Source organism: Sylvia atricapilla, chromosome Z (genome assembly GCF_009819655.1).
Source record: "Sylvia atricapilla isolate bSylAtr1 chromosome Z, bSylAtr1.pri, whole genome shotgun sequence".
Lineage (NCBI taxonomy): Eukaryota > Metazoa > Chordata > Aves > Passeriformes > Sylviidae > Sylvia > Sylvia atricapilla.
The window spans coordinates 6686661-6706931 of record NC_089174.1 but is presented as its reverse complement, the minus strand read 5'-3'; the positions used below and the strand labels follow the sequence as shown (position 1 = coordinate 6706931).

Sequence of the window (20271 nt, the reverse complement as noted above, 5' to 3'; positions counted from 1 at the left end):
TTTCCTTTCCTTGAGTCCTGCCCAGCCTGGGATTCCTCGTGCACGGCTTGGGAATCTTCTCAGGGACACATCCAGGCCACCTCAGCCCTGGGGCTGGGCTGCCCTCACCGAGGGGTCTCAGCCTTGCTCCAGTCTCTTCTCTGAAGCTGAGGACCACAAGTCCTTCCCCAGAGGTGAGGATGCTGCTCCAGGTTTGTAGGGGAGCGGCTGCCCTGCCCTTCCAACCTGAGTACCGGGAAACAGCAAGGAGGAACCCAGAGCAGCTCTGGAGCCCTGTGAACCTCTGCCACAGTGATTCGAGGTGGTGAAGATGTGAGGAGTGTGGGAGGAGGTGCTGTGGACAGGAGGCAGCGGCTCAAGCCCAGTTTGGGGGAACTTTTCATTCCATTTTCCTTGAAAATCCGTGGCGAAAGGGCAGTGCAGCATTTTCCAGCCCTAATTCACGTAAGCAGCTTCCTGCCATGAGTAACGTGGGGAGGACAGGGCAGAGAGAAGGGGCTGTCTCAGAGTTTCTCAGAAAGGAAATAAAGCCTCTCTGATCCTGGGACAGATGCAATTCTAACAGTCCAGCCACAGGCTGCCTTTTGCAATAACTGCTCCCAGACCCAGCAGCTTCGAGCAAGCCCTCTGCAGCCTCCTGGGCTGCTCGGACAAAACACCTGCAGGAACCTCCTGTCCTGTGTGTCCCCACAGCAGGGACATGGGGACACTCTGCTTCTTGCCCTTGAACCCTCCCAGTGTTACTGGGGGGGGCTCAGGGGCTGTGGGGAGCCTAAGAATCATAAAATACCCTAAGCTGGAAGGAATCCACATGGATCAGAGTCCAGCTCCTGGCCCTGCAGAGACACCCCAAAAATCCCACCCTGTGTATCCCTGGGAGCGGTGTCCAAACACATGGAATTCTGGCAGCCTTGGGGCTGTGACCAGTCCCTGGGGAGCCTGGGCAGTGCCCCAGAGCCCTCTGGGAGAAGAACTTTTTCCTAAAATCCAGCCTGACCCTTCCCTGGCACAGCTCCATGTGTTCCCTGGGTCCTGTCCCTCTCACAAGGAGCAGAGATTGGAGCTGCCCCTCAGGAGGAGCTGCAGCTTCCTGAGAAGCCTCCCTGGTGTCCTCTCTTCTCCAGGCTGAGCAACCCAAGTGACCTCAGCCTGGCTGAAATGAAAGTCAAGCAGATCACCAGGGAGTGGTGGTCCTCACAAATAAAGGGATTTTAACAGCCCAGGCCCAAAACAAACTCTGTTTAGTCTTTGCCTCCCCCAGCAGAGACCTGCAGCAGTGGTCCTGAACTTGGAGTTTTTAGTAATGATTGTATATGTGGGGTTTTGCTGCCTTATTCCCTGTATCCCAACCTGGTGAAGATCCATGTATTTATTGACCTAACAAAGGGACTGTGCTTTGCTCCCAGGGCAGCCTGGTTTCCTCTGAAGTGCAAGAAACCACACTGACAAGAACAAAACAGGCACATTTCCCCCTCCAATCAAGTCTGCAAATATTCCAAAGGGTTGTTTGTACATGTGGCTGCTCACAGGGCTGGAATTAAGAGTTTGGGAGAAGCAGGGTTGAGTTCCCAACCTTGCTGATCCCAAGAGGGATTTGTAACCCCAAGTGTCAAAGCTGGGCTTTTCATCCCTCAGGTTTGCTTTCAGGAATGTTTCTAAGACATTTTAGTGCTGATGGTAATTCAAAATCTAATTTGAATTTCCTTCATTTTTGGGCTTTCCTTCATTTTTGCTCCTTAGTTTTTTTTCCTGGTAATCAGGTCATACCATGTGTGGGAGAAAGATGAAGAGCCTGGCATTCTCCCTCCTGACATGTGGGAGAAGTCCCTCTCCTAATTGAAACTAGAGATTGGGGGAAAATGCCAATTTAAGATTCAGCTTGAGAATTAACTCCTGCTTAAGGGACTCAGAGCTTCTCAGTGCCCATATCCCTGGGGAATCCAGGCAGTGGGAATGGATTGAGCCCCTCCACCCCCAAAATACATGCTCAGGGTTGAGGGGGGGGAGCAGGAGGCACCATGCTCAGAGCAGGAATTAGAGGAAATCTCTCTTTATTGCCAGTGCTTGGATTTTATTGCTCGTTAAACTGAAGGGCTGCTGGCTTCTCACATCCTGCAGGAGTTTTATGGGAAAGCAGTTTATGGAATTAGGGTGAGCATGTCCCATGTGCAGTTTCTGAACTTCCCAGCTGTGCCTGTGTGGCAACTCCCCTTCCTTTGGTACAGAGACAGGCAGGAGGACCATTCCATTCCCACATGGATGACCAGTTTCTTGCAGAGCTTTTCACCCACAGCTGTATTGGTTTGGCCAGAAACAACCCTTCCAGACACACCCAGCCCAAACTGGCATTTTGGTGATGATCATGCCCAAGGGCTGTACCCACCACCAGCTCCCACTGGAAGCTCTGCAGGCCCATACTGGAACAGTCGTCCTATGGAAAATCAGTGTTTTTTAGGCAAAGCCGAGGGTGCAGCTGGAGCCCAAGGCAGGAGGAGCATCCATCCTGAAAAATAGGAAAATCCAAAAGGAAGGCGGAGAGGGAACACAAACACTGTAAAATGAAACACAGGCAGGGGTGGGAGGGGAGGAACGAAGGGCTCAGCATCAGAGGAAACAGGAGAATGTGCCAGGGGAGGAACTGGGGCTGGACTAAACGAGAAGAGGAAACCTCGGTAGCCACAGGCGGCGGCTCCGGGAATGGCTCAGCGCTAGGGGACACCATCGGACCAAAAACTGCAGCAGAAAATAACCCAGTTTCCATCAAAAGCCCAACCCACTCACTTTCGTTTTCCATGCGTCTGTCACCGCACCAGGGTGACACTTGGTCCCCTTCTGCCAGCTCTTGTCACGTTGTACAGCCCCTAAAAACACCATAATTCCTAACTTGCCCCATCCCACTGACATTCCCTGTTTTTTTGGGCAGCTTTCCTGAGCAAAACCTGCCCGGGATTTTCTGCCAGGGTGGCACTTTTCTGTGTCCACAGGGCAAAGGCACACGCAGGGACATTGTCACCTGGAGCTGATGGCAAAGTCCCTGCTCACCCCTCTGGGCTGGAGCTTCATAACCAAACACCCCCCTGCAGAACCTGCTTTGGGGAAATCCAAGGACAAAACCCTCCCAGCAGACTTTTCTATGCATTTGTGATGTGTGACCACACAGAACAGACAAAAAACCAAAAAAAACACAAAAAAACCCCACCACAAAACCAAAAAAACCCCAAAACAAAACAAAACAACAAACAAAAAAACCCCCCAAAACCCCCCAAAAAACCACAAAAAAAAGCGCCACCCCCCAAACAAACAAAAACAAAAACACAACACCAAAAACAAACAAACAAAAAAACCCAACCAAAACAACCACAAACACCCTCACCAAGAGCATCTCTGCCCTGCAAGTGTCTCCCAAGCATTTTCTGTCTGTAACCCCAATTTATTCAGGTTCCAGCTGCTTTTTGTTGGGCTGCTCCACGGCTGCAAGGTCTACAAGGACCATCAGAAGTGTTTTGGCTCCAACAGGTCCCCAAGCAGCAGCTCCAGGTGGTGGCTAAATCCTGAGATGTCGGGCTACAGCAAAGTCCAATTTAGCTGGAGTAAAAAAAAAAGCCCAAACATCTCAGCAACATCTGCTCTAAGTGCTCATTACATCATTATAAATTATTATTATTAGGCAAATATTACACTCTGGTGCTGTGTGCAAGTAAAGTTTTATTGTAGGGAAGAAGAACCTGTAACAGAGATTTTTCAAACGAGCCACGGAAAACAGCAATTAAAATTTCACTTGCAATATTTTCACTTGATTTTCAGTAAAGTTTTTTAAAACAGGCTTTCCTATTGCACAAAAACAGAAAAAAAAAAAAAAAGCTGCCATTTCCTTTGCCATTAACATTCTCATTCAAATAAAATAAAGGCAAAAGGTTAAAAAACACCTCTGGTACAATAAAATGCTTTGCAATATATACATGTATATACACACGCTTAGCTTTACTGTATGGTATTTTAAATTTGGGAATGGGCATGCTATTCCTGCATATTCTGAATAAAAATCCATGAGGAATTTTATTTGCAGTTTCACAATGCCTTTAAAGCCTGGAATACTGGAATACAAATGGAATACTCAGTGCTGACCCTTGAAAATGAGTTTTAGCCAATTCATCCATATTTTTTCCCCCTGAACAATTCGCAGTTCTGGCACTGAACTCCTGGCTCTGCCTTCCTGGGGGTTTATGCAGTCTCTAACAGCAGCAGCTTTCAGCCCTCTACTACTTTATCCTTCAAATTTAACAAAGGAATTTCAAATCCCCTTGGAAATTCACATCTATCATTTGTCATGAGGTGAATTTGGTTTTTTAAGTGCCTTTTGCTGACCCAGGGCTGTGGTGTAGAGAGAATTCGCATTCTAATTATCTGTACATATAATTTCTCCAGCAGATGCCTGTCCAAGCCAAACTCCTTTTGGTCACTGTTATTCTTCACTACTAAAACTGTTTTCTTTATTCAAGATAACATCGAGTAATTTCATAAATACCATATCCAAACACACTTGCTGTTCATTTATCAACTCTTCTCCAAATGAGAGGTTTAATCCTACAAGAATTTTTATTTCTGTCGGGATGTGTCACGCATCTCCAGCCAGGCTCTGCTCCAGCAGAGCTGGAGCTACATTCCTGCAGATCCCCTGGAAAAGTACACGAATGTTTCCCTCAATCCAAAAGTTTGAACTTCTTCTTTACAGAAGAAGAACAGCCCAATGTTTTTGCAGCATCACATCTCATCCACACTCAGATTTTAAATCTCCAGCTTTTTCTAAAGATCTTTCTAAGGGCCCCATGTTGCCTCCTTGCTGCCAGGTGTGGATGAGGTGAACACTCTGGAACAGGTTCAAACATCCTAGAGAGATTTGGTTCTATTTCTTATTAATTTAACACCCTTGGCAAATAGCTGAGAAAGGCAAATGTGACTCTGAGCACACAGAGCTCCACTTTTACCTAAAATATCCCCAAAAACTGGAGTGATATTCTGAATCCTGCAGCCATCACTCCAAGACCAGTCCCACTGAAATAAGTTTCCCTCTTATCCTTATTCCTAAGCTATCATGCACAGTGGGATACCGAAATTTTATGACTGATCCCACGGATTTTTCTAGAAATTGGGAAAATACTGGCAAATCTGCTGCCCACCAAGGCATCTCGAGCTACGTGGTGAGGCTGGGCTCACCCTGATTTGCAGCCCTGGGAGCCTGAAACACACATAACAATCATAGAAACCAAAATCCAGAGGCAGCGGGGAGCAGGGCAGGAATTATCATGGCCTCGCTGTGTGAACAACTTGGCAGCTGTTTGAAGATCCAGCGAAAACTCTGCCCTTGCTGTTTGACAGGAGCTCCCCACGCGCCGCAAGCTTTGTTTACATTTCCCGCTGGTTCGGGGAATTAACGCTCTCGGAAAGTCGTGGAATGAAGCAAATGCCCGAATACAGCCTTGGAAGGGGTTTGGGAGTTCAGCAGCAGCTCCACAGTCTGCTGGTGGTGGCTGCTCTGTCCCACGTGGCTCTGGGGGTCCCAGGGTCTGCCCAGCCCCAGCAGCGGCTCTGCCACCAAGTAACACAAACCAGGGACTGTCCACAGTTTTTTAACTGAAAAAAAAAAAAAAAAAAAAAAAAAAAAAGCAAGCCTCCATCCCCATCTTCTAGAAGAGTTTGGAAATCTCCATCCCCACCAGAGCCCCGAGGGGAAAATTCAACCTCCTTACAAAGGAGCCACAACCGCCCTTCCGTTCTCCTTCTGGTTTTCTCCAAAGGGCTCCTCATCCTTCTCCTTCACGGAGATCTTCTTCCTGAGGGCTTGCGACAAGCTGGAGGAGGACGCCTTCCTCAGCGTGGTGAGCCTCTGCCGGAAGTTCCCCCCGGAGAAGAAGTAGAGGAGGGGGTCAAAGCAGCAGTTGGAGGCTGCCAAGGGCAGGGTGACGATGACGGCTTTCTGCAGGAACACGGTGTCCCCGCAGCCGGGGCCGCGCAGGCGCAGCGCGTGCAGGTGCACCGTGCGCAGCACGTGGTAGGGCGTGAAGCTCACCAGGAAGGTGGCGGTGACGATGACGATCATCCACACGGCCTTGCGCCGGTTGGCCTCGTTCTTCCGCAGCGAGTTCCGCAGCAGCGTGCGGATGATCATGGTGTAGCAGATGGTGATGACGACGAAGGGGATGATGAAGCCCACGAAGAGGGCGATCAAATCCAGCACCACCACCAGGTTTGTCTTCTGGGAGTTCTCTGGAGGCTCGAAGCACTTGGTCTTGTTGCCGTGCTGGTAGGTGCCGTTCCGCAGGAAGGGCGCGCTGGTCAGCGTGACGAACACCCAGATGCCCACGCACACGAACTTGGCCTTCCTCTCCGACACCAGGCTGATGTTGCGGACCGGGAAGACGATGGCGATGCAGCGGAAGAAGCTCATGGCCGTCATGAAGAAGATGCTGCAGTAGAGGTTGACGTAGAGCGCGTAGGACGAGAGGCGGCAGAGGAAGTCGCTGAAGAACCAGTGGCCCTTGTGCACGTAGTAGGTGACGCGCAGGGGCAGGGTGAGCACGCACAGGAAGTCGGACAGGGCCAGGTTGAGCATGTAGACCTGGAAGGCCGTTTTCTGCCGGTAGGTGCGGATCAGCACGTAGAGCACCACGCCGTTCCCCACAAAGCCCATGATGCTGATCATGGAGTAGAGCGTGGAGTAGACGCTGTTGCGGAAGTCGTCGATGGAGTGGTGGTGGCACGACAGGTTGGAGGACAGCGCGGTCATGGTGCCTGGCTGAGGGACCAGCTCCCTGGGGATGGTGTCAGGCCTGAGGGGGAAAACGCAAGTGAGGTAAAGCAGCACAGGAAAATAAATATCTGTGATGGAATAAGAGGAAAAACCTCACTCTCTCAGGAGAGAGCTGAGAAGGAGTGTGGATCTGACCCATCCCCACTTCATCCACCCTTCCTCACCAGGTGGCCACAGCCGGTTATGAGTGACAAAACGTGGCGGAGTCACAGAATCACATCACAGGACCATGCAATCCTTAAGGTTGGAAAAGACCCCTGAGATCATCAAATCCAACCATCAAGCACCCACCACCATTGCCACCTCTAATCCATGTCCTTAAGTGCCACATCCATACATTTTGGAACATATGGTGGCTCCAGCACCTCCCTGGGCAGCCTGTTCCAGAGTTTGCCTTTTGGTGAAGGAATTTTTCTTAATATCCAATCTAGACTTCTTCTGGTCCAACTTGAGGCCAAGTCATCAGGACATTAAATTACCAAAAAAATCTCTTAACTCCTCACAACAAGAGGCAGCTACTCGGCAAAACAGCAGAGAAGGATAAGAAGGGTGACAACAGCACTATGGAATTTAAAATAGGAGGAGCGGACCCAGATCCTAATAATTGTTCAGCCCTGATTTTCCTCTCTCTCTCTCTTTTTTTTTTTAAATTGATTTTCAGTTTCTGATGGTTCAAATGCAGAACCTCCCTTGCAGCCTGAGACCATGAGAAGCTGCAAGATCAGAACTGCAGGGCAAGAGCCAGCTGAAATAACAGGACACCACCACAACAAGAAAAGCAGAAGCTGGTCAAGATTGGCCACAAGAACCCACAACTGTACCATGAATATGCAGAAAATTGCTGTTAAATGCATTTTCACACATAAAAATAACTTGGCAGTATTAGATTCTCTATCTGCCCCCAGGACTCACTGAAGTCAGAATTCAGAAACTCTCTAGGATGATCAAGCCTTCCAGGTGCCTGTCAAATTTCAGATATTTTGGTGTTTGCACTCTTTTAAAAGAGTCCTTTGATTATCTGCAATGCACAAATGAACTAAAGCTGAGCAGGTGTCAGTGAGGCGACTGTCACCACCCAAGGGTGGAAGAGATGATGTTCATTAGAAATCCTGAACGAAGCCACCAGTCCACGTGTCAAGGATCTTTTATTACATTATGGCCCTAACTCCAGCAACCAGCCCACAATTTAAACAACCACTCAAAATATTTGTCCAAAAGACAAGCAGGACTTGTTTTCTATTTTATTTCTAAGCGCAATTTGAGTTTTGCAAACAAAAGGAAACTGGTGATCACAATCCAACTGCTTAAGCGTGAGAGAGTATCACATCCAGAAAGGCATTTCTAAAAATCAACAATAATCCCACAAAAACAGCATTTCCCAGCTGAAGCTTTACATTTGCATAATGAACTGAAGACAAACATCACTTCTGCCACTTTTTTATTTGTACAGTCACGGGTCACTGAACCATTTATTTGTGTGCTGGTGAATTCGGCTCACTGGGAATGTGCACAAGCGAAAGCGAACTGCAGTGGATGAGGAAAGGTTCCCAAAGGGACCAAACCCCTAAACTACTGCTGTTCTCCCGATCTGATGCAGAACACATAAATATACAGTTTGTCATAGAATTACAGACTGCTTTGTGTTGGAAAGGACATTAAAACTCATCCCATTCCACCCCTGCCATGGGCAAGGACACCTTCTCCCAGGTCCCTTGGACACTTCCAGGGATGGGGCAGCTTCTCTGGGAAACCTGTGACAGGTTCTCACAGGAAAGAATTTCCTTCCAGTGTCCCATCTCATCCTGCCTTCTGGCAGCGGGAAGCCATTCCCTGTGTCCTGTCTCTCCATCCCTTGTACCAGATCCCTCCTCCAGCTCTCCTGGAGTCCCTTCAGGCACTGGAAGGAGCTCTGAGTTCTCCCTGGACTTTCCTCTCCTCCAGGTGAACACCCCCACCTTTCCAAGCCTGGCTCCAGAGCAGAGGGGCTCCAGCCCTCGGAGCAGCTCTGGCCACCAGTAAATTACACTCAATTTAATTACACAACCCAAAAGGACGAAGTCTCTGCTGTCCTTCGTTCCAAGCACAAACACGAAGCATCCCCATCCCGAGGAACACTCCGGGGCTCTACATTCCCCGTCTGGAGTGGGAGGGGAATGCCCCAAAACACCAAACTCCCTCCGCAAGCCGCAGATCCCCTCTGCGAGTGGACAGAGGTCAGGAACGGAGCGATCACCGCGGCGAGCGGCCGCTAATTAACGCCGCAGCTCATTAGCGGCGCGGCTGCGCTCCGGAGGGGGGATTCATTCGGCGGTTCAAACCGGGACACGGCACAACCGGGGAACACCGAGGCAAAGCCCCCAGCCCTCACCCCAGGACCCCCCCAGCCCCAGCGCAGCCCCAGCGCTGCCCTTACCGGAGCGCTGCGGGGTCGGAGCGGGAGCGGATCTGTCCCAGGCGCGCCCCCGCCGCTCTTAAAGCGGGGCGCGCCCCCGGCCCCGCCCCCAGCCCCGCCCCGGCCCCGCCGGGACCCCAAAACCTTTAGCTTTTCCAGAGTATTCCCGCTTTCCTAGGAAACAGCATTTGGAAACGTCCCTGCCGTGCTCCCGACCCCTGATCCAGTGAGAAGTGGCGGGGTCCACTCCCTGATTTTGTTCTGTATTTTACTTCTGCTTAAAACAGCCAGGGAGCTCATCTCTGATATCAGAGTTAAAGGCCTTCTTTAGAGATAGTTTATGGGAGACTTTTTGGTGTTGGTCGCACTGGAAGGTAAACAGAATTCTCATGAATTTAGCACTCCCTTCTTCCAGCATCCCCAAACATGCTATATTTGTCTGTCTTTTTTTTAAACAGCTGTGGTTTTGTCAAGACAAAAAAGAACAACAAAAAAATCCCAAACCAAAAACAAAATAAAAATATCCCCCAAAACAAAGCCAAGCAAACTCCAAGGCTATATCAAAGAAAGCATTACTTTTCTCAATTTTGAGTATTTTAGGCATGGGCTGTCCCTCTCTGAAATTTCAATTTCTTATATTGGTTTTCTTTTGAGGATGCATAATTTGCTGTTCCCACCTTTTGTTAAGGAGTTAAGGAATTCTTCTATTTTCCCATCCCCAGACTTGACAGGATTGTGGGTTGTCACAGGGGGCTGGTACCCAGCAGTCTTTGGCTTTTCTGGGGCAGTGGGGAATCCTTAGGGATAAGAAACCTTTATCCATGGTGGGAACATCTCCAAGTGGCCCTGGAGCATCAGGAAGTGTCCAAGGATGGGTTGGACAGGGCTTGGAACAACAATTTCCCCCTGGTCCAGGGGAAAATGTCCCTGCCAGTGGCAGGGGTGGGACTGGATGGGCTTTAAGGTTACTTCCCACTGAGATCATTCCGTGTTTAAAGCCACAGTGACCACGGGGTCACTGTCCTCATGGACATCTTCCTGTCCTCATGGGCATTCCTTGTTCCCAGCTCGTGCTGATGTCCCCAGGCTCAGCCTATCCAGCTGTGTTCCGAGTGCTGGCAGTGGTGACCCCACTTTTCCCAGCTGTGAAGCCACAGCAGCACAGCTCTCCCACGGTGCTGTCCTTGTGTGACTACCTGGGAGAAATCCCAGCCATTTTTCCTGCCCCAGCTCCGTTTTTATGGCTCCTTTTTGGAGTTTCCAAAGCCACAGTGCTGTGGATGTGGCAGTTTCACTTTGGCCTCTCTCTCCATGAACAGTGAAGATGTCTGAGAAGGAAAGGCACATTTTCCCTCTGCCCTTCCCAAGAGCTTCCCACCCCTTCTCACCTACACATGCCCAGGAAGCCTGTCCTGCTCCCAAGAGCTGCTTGGCAGCATATTGGGAACAGTCAAATTGCAGGATCTTGGGATAATTCAGGCTGGAGGGGACCTCAGGAGATCTTCAGTGGCTCTTGCTGGATCCAGGCCAGGCCAGACTGCTCAGGGCTTTGTCTCATCTGATACGGAAGATTTTCAAGGGTGGAGGTCCAAGACCCTCCAAAGCTGGACAATTCCTTGCTCTGGCTGCAATCTGGGCTGAGACCTGCCCTGGAGTTTGTTTTAATTGTAATGCTCATTTCGCTGTTACTCCATTCAGCCATTCTTCTGCTTTTTTGCTACCTTTTCTGGCCATTCCTTCTGCTTTTTGTTACTCCGTTATTCTTTCTCCTTTTTTTTTTTTTTTTTTTTTCCTGTTCCTTTTTCTTTTCTGCCTTTCATTCTCAAGAACAGGAAGATTTCTAGCTGCAAAGTCAGACTGAGGTTGGTTTGGAATAGAGGAAGCTGCTGCTGCTGCAGATGTGCTGGAGTTACAGCCAGAGTTTTGGTGGGAAGGGTTTCCATGCTGAATCCACCAAGAGCTCAGACTGCAGCTCTGACACAACGTGGCAAAGCTGACACCAGGAGTTTGGGTGGAGCAGGACTATAGTTCCTCCCTGATATATCAACATGTGAGGAGACCCAGAGGAGAGTAAGGAAAGGGGAGGACTCCTAAAAGGATTCTTGGATGAATTCCCAGAGGAATGAGGGTGAAGAAGACCCCAACAAAGTGATCCCCATCAGGTCTGATAAGAGCAATTTGATGCTGGGGTTGTAACTCCTCTGATTCCCTTTTCAGATGACAGTGAGATAAGGAATAAAGGCACAAATGAAGCTTTGGAAATCTGTCTGGGACCATCCAAATCTGGGAAAAGCCTATGACCATGCTTTAGGGTTGTCATTTAGCACTGACGCCATTGCCTTCTCCCCCTGGACCCCAAATTCCTGCAACTCCAGCCAGATTCCAAGAAGTTGAGCCCTTCCTCGAGTATCCTGAATGCCACTGATCCAGCACAGTTCTTATCTCTTTACTGCAGGACTTCCAGACAACTTCCTAAAATCCTAAATACTTTTGAGAGTGAATGAAAAGTGCCTCCAGCATTGGCAACTTCTTCCACTCTGGTTGTTTAAGAAGGGGAGAGTTTAAGAAAGGTGGGGTTTGGTGAGGAAACAAACATCTTAACAATGTTGCATTCTCTTTCCCTTCCTGTGACTTCCCAAAATAAGTCCTTTCTCTTGGAATCTCATGGGATAAGGATGGTATCCCAGCCTCAGGCTTGCCACAAGATATTTGGAGTGGGCTGGGCTGTGTGACACTGCCAGGGGACTCCCAGGGGCAATGTCAGCTGCAGGATTTCTCCAGAAAAGCAGGACTGTGATGATGCCTGAAATTGGGCATGGAGACCTGGGAATGCCCTGCCTGCCCTTATGAGCTGGACTCAGCCAGCTACACCTGGAATGTGCATGGCCTCAGTCATCATCCCAGGAATGTCCCTCCTGGAAGTGAAGTAAAGCACAGGAGGAAAGCAGAAGGAAAAAAAAAAAAAAAAAAAAAAAAAAAAAAAAAAAAAAAAAAAAAAAAAAAAAAAGAGAGGGAAGGAAAAGAGAGGGAAGGAGGGTGGAAAGCTTTTGGTGGGAGTTAATGAGGGGAATGCACTGGAGCAGTGCCCCTGGATCTGGCAGGGATGAGCTTCCACTGCTCACGGGTGGGAAACTGGAGGGAAAGGGGAGATTTGGAGGTGTCCCAGCATTGGAACCCCAGGTGCCGAGAATTTTAGACTGAGAATTTTTAGAAGATAAAAAAGCAACATTCCCCCCAGTGTGAGTGCAGGTGAAGAGCCTTTCAGTGCAGTAAATCCTGCTCCCTGAAGGCTGCCAGCCCACAGTCATTGTGAAACAGGTGAGCTGTGCTCTGAGAAGTGCTGGGTCAGGGCCATGGAGTGGGGTCAGCCCCGGGCCAGCTGAGTTGGTGTTTGGGTGACACAAAACCACACAGAGGAACAGCCCTGTCAGCAGCTGCTGCGGGATGGCTTCGGCTCTCTCCTCTTTTGCTTCCTCTTATTTTAAGAAGTCGTTTCTGCTGCCTGCCAAGGAAGTGGAATCCCTTTGCTGTATCAGCTTCTGCACGGCTCCTTTCCTCCAGTGGGGCTTGCTGCTCCAGGGGATCATCCTTTACTCTCACCTGAACTTGGGTCTGTTTGTTCCCTGGACTCAGCACAGGGAATTCACAGAATCACAGGATATTCTGAGCAGGAAGGGACCCACAAGGATCACCAAGTCCAACTTTTAAAGGAAAGACTTATCTAGGGATCAAACTCACAACTTGGTGTTATCAGCACCCAGTTCCAACAGAGAGAATCTGAGTTGTCACACTTCCAACATTGCCCTCATCTCTCCCTTGGTTTTTAGGGATTGATATTAATGAGTCACCCATGCTGGCAGCTGTGAGAAGCTGCTCCATCCTAAGCCATGAGGCAGCAAAGCTCCCTATTCCCTGGTTTTTTTTTTTTTTTTTTTTTTATAGGAGAGCAGAGCTGGGGAACCTCCTGTGAGGGAAACTTCAGCCCTTGTCACTCAGCCCATCAAATCCTCCTGCAAATACAATACAACTTTTTGAGTGGTTGCTGAGGAAAGAGGACTGAGGGAAGATGAGGACATGGTTGGACACCTTCAGCACGGTCTTCAGTCAGCATTTTTTTGGGATAAAGCACTTGCTCTGCTGAGATGAATAAAATTAGTTACTCTCAGCACTGAGTGCAAGGACCAAATTCAGCCCTTGTAATCCTGAACATTTGAAGAATGATGCTGTTCTCTCACAGCCACTGATCTCTCCCCCCAAAAAAAGAGGTTGCAATGGAGATAAATGACAAATCTGGAAAGGACCAAAGGCATCAGTCAGGGACAAGCAATTGTTTCTGTTTCACAGACAGGATTTCCTCTCAAAAACCCAACAGTGAGAGTTTGCCTGGCCTTTTCTGGGAAGTGGAGCTGCCCCGGTGTGGAGACAGTGCTGTCCCTGCTGCCACAGCTCCTGGTGCAGTTCCACTCCTCCCTAACCTGATCCACACTGGGTTTGGAAGGATCTTTGGGACAGAGGACAGACATTTCACGTTCATCTGCCAAAGAAAGCTTTTGGAAAGGATGCTTCAATCCAAAGACAATTCATGAGGCCAAACCTCTGGACAAGGACCCTGAGCCATCCTTCTGCCATGGTTTGGTTGGTGAAGGACCCAGCAAAGCACCAGAACTGGTGCAATCAGCTGGTCACACTCTACATGTGGTTTTATGAAAGATAAGACTTGAATTTGTGCATTTCCAAAGTCATTATGGGATGGGCTCCACCAGGCACTGAACACCTCTGAGTCCAGCAGTGCTGGGAGCCAGGAAAAGCATCCCAAGTGCCTGAGGCGATCAACCACCTCAGAAAAATGTTAAGGCCATCATCGCAAAAACCTTTGAACTTCTGACTTGAAAAGCTGCATTTCCTTGGTTGGGGTTTTTTCATGGTTCCAGCGTATCAACCTGTGAGAACAAAGAGCGACTCTGGCTGGAGATGCTGTTCTGATAGGGCCAATTGCTGCTTCCCCTTCCTGTTTTGTACGTGGAACTCAAGGGCTGCAGCAGATGGGGCAGATAGTGCTGAGTTTGAGCTCTGCCTCCAGTGTTTCACTAGTTCCTTCAGAGAAAAACCAATCAGGGAATGTGCAGCGTCCCTTTCAGATGAAACATTTTCAGGGAAAACCAGCCTGAAAACATTTCCCCGTTCCTTGTGGTTTGTTTTTGAGGAGCTGGGAAATCCTATGAGTTCTCCTTGTTTTGTAGAACCGATGGGAAAGCTGTATTATATCCAGATCTCTCCAGATTATCCTTCTATCCTAGTATTATTTCCAGAATGGGGCAGACCTAAAGGTGCATTATTGACCCTCAGGCTGGAAATGAGTGTGAGGGGCTCTTGCAAATCACCAGTGACTTTAACCCTCCCAACAGGGGCTACTGTGAGCCTTTTTCACCCACAAAAGTAACATTTTAATTCTCTGATGTTCATTTTTTGACAGCAGTTTTCTCATACCAGGCTTCTTTGTCACTGGAAGATGAGAAAATGAACTTTCCCCCAGGAAACTCAACAGTACAGAAGCAAACGTTCCTCACGGAGAAATTTTGCTTTTATCTTCTTTTGGAAAGTAAACTGAAGAGCCAGAAACAGCCTGTGCGAATTGGCATTCTCTTCTGGGAAAGGGATTTGAATAAACAGCATAAAAAAATAAGTGGATTTTTGGCATCAATATTATTTTTAGGGCTTGTAGCACTAGGTAATTTCTTTAAACCTAAACAGAGAGGCAAATTAATGCGAATTAATGGATCATAGAATAACCAAGGCTGGAAAAGAGCTCAAAGGTCCCCAAGTCCATCTGCCGTTGGTTACAGTTGGAGCCTGTATTTATTTAGTACATCTTGTGATAGTAAACTGATGCTCAGGATTTGAGGATGGCCAGAGTACTGTCTGGGACATAGCACACATCCAGTATTTTCCACAGAATCCCAGAGATCATGTTCAGTGTCTCATTTTGGATTAAATCTGCAGCCTCTGCCAGCAGCTTTTCTCAGGAAAAATCCATCAGGATGCCAATCCTGCCTTGCATTTGAACAGCTCCATGTTAGTTGTGGAGATACATCCATGTGGGAATCAGATTTTCCTTAAAAGCTTTTAAGAAGAAATACCAGGTCAATTAAACCTCCATAATTAATCTTTGATGATCAAGCATGCTTTGCCTTGGGATGAACCTTTTAATTGTTCCCATTTTATTTTATTTGCACCTGTGCTCTCTGTTATCATTCACAGTTTTACCCCTGGGAAGACATAGGAAACACAAGGCCAAGACAAACTTCCCAGGAGAAACCTCATTTTTCAACTGCTACACATTAACCACCAGGGGAACTCGAATCATGGAATGATTTGGGCTGGAAAAGACCCGTAGATAATTTATCCAGCCATGATCCAGCACTGCCAAGCCAAGACCATGTGGCCAAGTGCCATTTTCTTTCTTTTTAGGATAATACTCCTGGATTTCTGGGTTGTATTTGGGTGGTAAAATGATCTGTACCAGGAGGATGATTCTTTTACTGACTGAGAGGGAAAGCCCTGTGTCCAAACTGAGATCACTTGGAGCAGCCATGGGGCTCAGTGATGGGCTTTTAATTCCCAAAAGGAATACAACAGGTATCAGATGGAGCCTCCTTCATTCATCCTCAGATGAACGGGGAGAGAGATAAGATCTTGGAAGGATATAATTAAAAACCAGCCAAAGTAACATGGGAAAAGCCTTGTCAAGCTGTTGGAGAAAGGAGAAGGCAGGATGGAAGCTGGGGTTGGGCACATCCAGGTTCTTCAGCCAAGGGAAATGTCAGGGCAGCCAAGGCCGGCCCAAAAATTCAGCTTTGGAGCAGAATAAATTGGAGCACACAGTGGCAACAACATTCTGGTTCTTCTTCAAGGAATTCTTCATTCCCAGCTCTACAAGGGCAGGGTTTGTGACCGCACCACAAGAATTGGAGACAACGAGAACTGGGCCCTCCAGAACAACAGATCTGGAGCATCAGATATGCAAAATGTTTGGTTAAAAACACCACAGGAAAGAGCATCAGAAACTTCCTGTTCTTTGAGCACTCGAGTTCTCATCTTGAGGGCTTTTTTTTTCTCTTTTTTTTTTCTTTGTTTTCTTGTTGACTTGAAAGGAAAAACACAAAGAGAAAGCCGCTGATGAGCAATGACTTAACCAGGCCCTTTGTGCAGAGCTGAGGGCAGATAAGGACACCCCACGTACCAAGAATATGTGAAAAGATGTTCCACCAGTGCCCACCTCCAGCCCTCCTGCAGCTCTGCTTCTACAGCAGATTGCAGCAGATATCGCCAGAAATCTTTATGAAATCAAAGTTTTCATTTTAATCATTACAACCTTTCATTTCCTGAATGTCACCAGTAGATATGCCTGAAAATAATTCACATTTTCCATCAGAGCGAGGAGTTGTGTGGTCTGTACCACCCTACACCACCACACTGAGCTGCTTTTGCCCCCTTTGTTTGCTCCAAAACTTCTTTCTCATATTTTCTGCTTGGATTTCAAGGCATGTGCTCTCAGGCCAGGCCAGCTATCAGCTCTTGATCAGCCCAAAAATTCTTCCTCTAGTCTCTGAATCATCCCTCAATTATATAACTGCCTGCTCTTATCTTGTGTGCTGAGAATGGCTCTTTGGGGGTTTTTTAAGGCTCATTGGAGAAGGTTTCTACCCTTTTTCTGCCATGATTCAACTGCTCTGTGCAGCCCAGGCCCATAAAATGCCAGAAATAAGCTTTAAAATGGAATATTCACCTGGGCTGGGAAAGGACAGGGGAGCAGCCAAGGCAGCTAGTGCGAAATATTTCTTCCTAAAAAAAAATAAAATAAAATAAAATAAAATTATGTCGCATAGAAGGTCATCTCCCTTATGATCAGTGATGTCTCAAATGGTGCTCCAGGAGGTGGTGGAGGCTGGGATTGTTCCCAGCCTCCCTTGTCAGTCCCTGCTGGGGACAGTCAGGGATCAACATTCGGAAAGTGATTTATGAATGTTGACCTCCAGTTTTATCCAAGCAGCAATTAAATGCATAACTCAATATTAATAACTCAAATATTTATATACAAATATATTGTCCTAATGGTTTGTGATCATACTGGGGCTGAGTTGAGGCAATTTCAAGGCCAAAGAGGACGTGGTTGTTTCCATCCCTCTGGTCACCCCACAAAACACAAAAATACACCCAGCAAAGAGAAACTCTGGTAGGGGGAGATGATAAATAACTCTGGTATCAGTGGAGCTTGAGCAAAACTGGGACACTATTCTGTTGGAATTAACAAATTTTTTTAACCCTTTCCGATGGATTTCCAAGTGCTGAGAAGCAGGGAGCTGAAGGATTCCTGTAATTACCACCTGGTAATGTTCATCACCCATTGCCAAAAAACACCTTAAATCCCTCAAAGTGCTGCTTCTGAGCTATCATTTTGTGAGTTGGAGGGGTGCAGCTCACTCCAGCCAGTGCCATAGGTGTTTTTGGATCTTTTCACGACTTTCCTTGAGCCCCCTGAAATAATTTTTATGAGATTTTTGTTTCTATTTTGCCACAGTTTGAGGACCCACAGATATAAATCACCCCAGCACAGCTCTGTCTGTTTAGTGTGTGTCTGTCTGTGCATCAAAACCCGGCTGGCCTTGCAAGGTCAGGCTTAGGAGTGACCTTGGACTGACCCCAGCCCCTTTTGGAGAGAATTCAGATTTCTGTGCAAACTCTCTGCAATCTTGGAGATTTCTGGCCGACTCCAGCTCCCTGCAGATCCTATATCATCAAAATTGACCTTTTTTGACTGTCTGAGGCCTTCTGAGTAACATCAGCTCTTCTTCTGTTGAGCTTCCAGGCTAACAACTGATTTCTGCAATATCTTATAATTAATCCATTCACATTCCAGTCTCTCTGTTGCTTCAAAAATCAAATTTCAGCCTCTCATCCCTGCCTTTAAATATCAGAACAGAATTACAGAAGCATCAGGCAGATGTTTTCCCAGCTCCCAACCTTTCCCTGCAGGAACCACAAGCCATTAGTTCAGCTGAAGGCTTGGCTTGTCTCGTTATTTATTTAGTTGTGCTTTATTCCCATTACTCTTCCTATGCTGTGTTTTCTTTCCGATTTTTCCCACAATGCTTTTTCCCGAGGCGCAGCAGGACTCCATGGAACAGAAGCATCATCATATTTAGCTTATATTTTTGTTTTCCAAACAGATTTGGGAAGGAGTATCTGGTCCAGCGAATCTGTCAGACTGTGTGAGCACAAGCACCTGGTTCATCCCTGCTATGGATCAGTTCCAAACCTTCTGGCTCTCCACAGCCACTGCCAGGAGCCACAGGTCCTATTTTCCATGTCCCACTGCTCTCTCCAAAAGAGATGGAAGAGCAAATCCCTAAAAAAATACAGAAAGCTGGGGATCCTTCAGCCTGCCCTGTGCAGGTTGTGGTGGTGACCACTGGCACTGTCCTGGGTTTGTGAGGATGGAGATGACAACACCTGCAGCTTCAGCTGGCAGGGAAAGACAGTTTCTTCTGAAAAACCCTGATGAGGCCCTAAAAAAACCTCACCAAACTTGTAGCAATGCCCTGTTTAACAGCTGTGGTTCTGCCCCTGCCCCTGGATCTTTTATCAGCTTCAGCAGAGGTTGTGACCTGCCAAGTGATAAGCCCCAGAAATCCTGATATCAGCTTGCACTGATGACCAGAATTTCTTCAAGCAGAAACATTTTCCTCTATTTCCTCCCATTCCCCTGGACCACAGGAGCTACAGATGTCCCAGCTCTTTGCCATAAAACCCCCAAACCCTAATTGGCCTTCGGCATAAAACCCCCCAAACCCTAATTGGCCTTTGCAGAGAATTGAGGATCTTCATGATCCAAAAGGATTTTCATGTTCCAAAAGGATTTTCCTGGGCTGGCAGCTCGGATCTCCCAAAGTTTTGCAGCAGCACACTTGGGTCAGTCTCTTAATTATTTTTTATGGAAGGTTTTCTGTGGAAGTTATTCTTATCCATCTGTGTGGTCCCACGAGGAAACATTCTCATAACTCCTGTCATCTGTCCAAAGCAAACACAATCACTGATATGGGAATTGCATGGAATAGCACAGAATTTGCTTCCTCTTTTATTCTTCCATGCAACAATAACACTCGAAAAAGCTCCCAGGATTGTTTGTTAAAGAAATAATAAATTTTCCTTTCTGACAGCTTTGGCCCCGTCAGCTGAAGATAGCTAGTATTCATACAAGAGAGATTTTTGGGACACTCTGGAGGCAGGACCAGTAATTCCTCATGCACTGGTTTCAGCTCCAGGTGGAGGAAGGGTTGCTTTGTGTGGTGATCCAGATGGAGATGGATTACAGCATTGGAGCTATCCCTGGTGGATTCCCAGCTGGGCTCTGAGGGGGCTCTCAGAGATCCCTGCTCAGCACAGGCTTCACCTGCTCCAATCCTGCCACGCTCCAGCCATTCCTTCACTGTCCTTTTCCATCCCAAAAGCTCCTTTGGGCTTGACCACTGCCTTTGCATTCGCTCCCGACCACTGCAACGAGTGTTTGCTCTGCTCTCACTTTACAACACGGTGTAAAAGTTGGAGAAACCCTACTCCAGGTAAATCTGCCTTGGATGAGCCATGGGATGACATCGATTCTGCTGGGCTGCTACCTCCATGTGGAATCCACCATGTCCTGGATTAATCCCAGCCACGTGCTGCCTCTGGCTCCCTCCTGGTGGGATGGGGGAAGAGCACTGGAATGGTAAAGTGGCAAAATTTGTGGCTGAGGAAAACCCTGTATGGAAATAATTTCTTGCTGTGGGGAAGAAGACATTCCAGCCAGGTTGAGATGTGTTGATGTGAGGGTGAGGAAGGTGGAGGAGTTCAACAGAAAACGGAGGAAATCTGTGGCTTCCAGGGGAATTCCTGCGAGCCTCATCCCTGGGGATGAGCTGAGCAGTGGAATGTGGTGACTCAAAGGAAAGCAGAGAGTTTAAGTGGAACCAGACTGATCTGACCAGGAGCACTTGGTCACGAGTGAGAGACTGAGGTGAAACCACGATAGGAG

The 20271-nt window shown here is 47.8% G+C and overlaps 1 protein-coding gene across 1 annotated transcript; it reads right to left on the bottom strand.

Annotated features, from left to right (window-relative positions):
- Positions 1-3687: 3687 nt before the first annotated feature.
- Positions 3688-6826, bottom strand: CYSLTR1 (cysteinyl leukotriene receptor 1). The gene has a single exon (XM_066338590.1). The coding sequence runs from the start codon at positions 6782-6784 to the stop codon at positions 5744-5746; it is 1041 nt and encodes a 346-aa protein (XP_066194687.1). The 5' UTR covers positions 6785-6826; the 3' UTR covers positions 3688-5743.
- Between the last annotated feature and the right edge of the window lie 13445 nt (positions 6827-20271).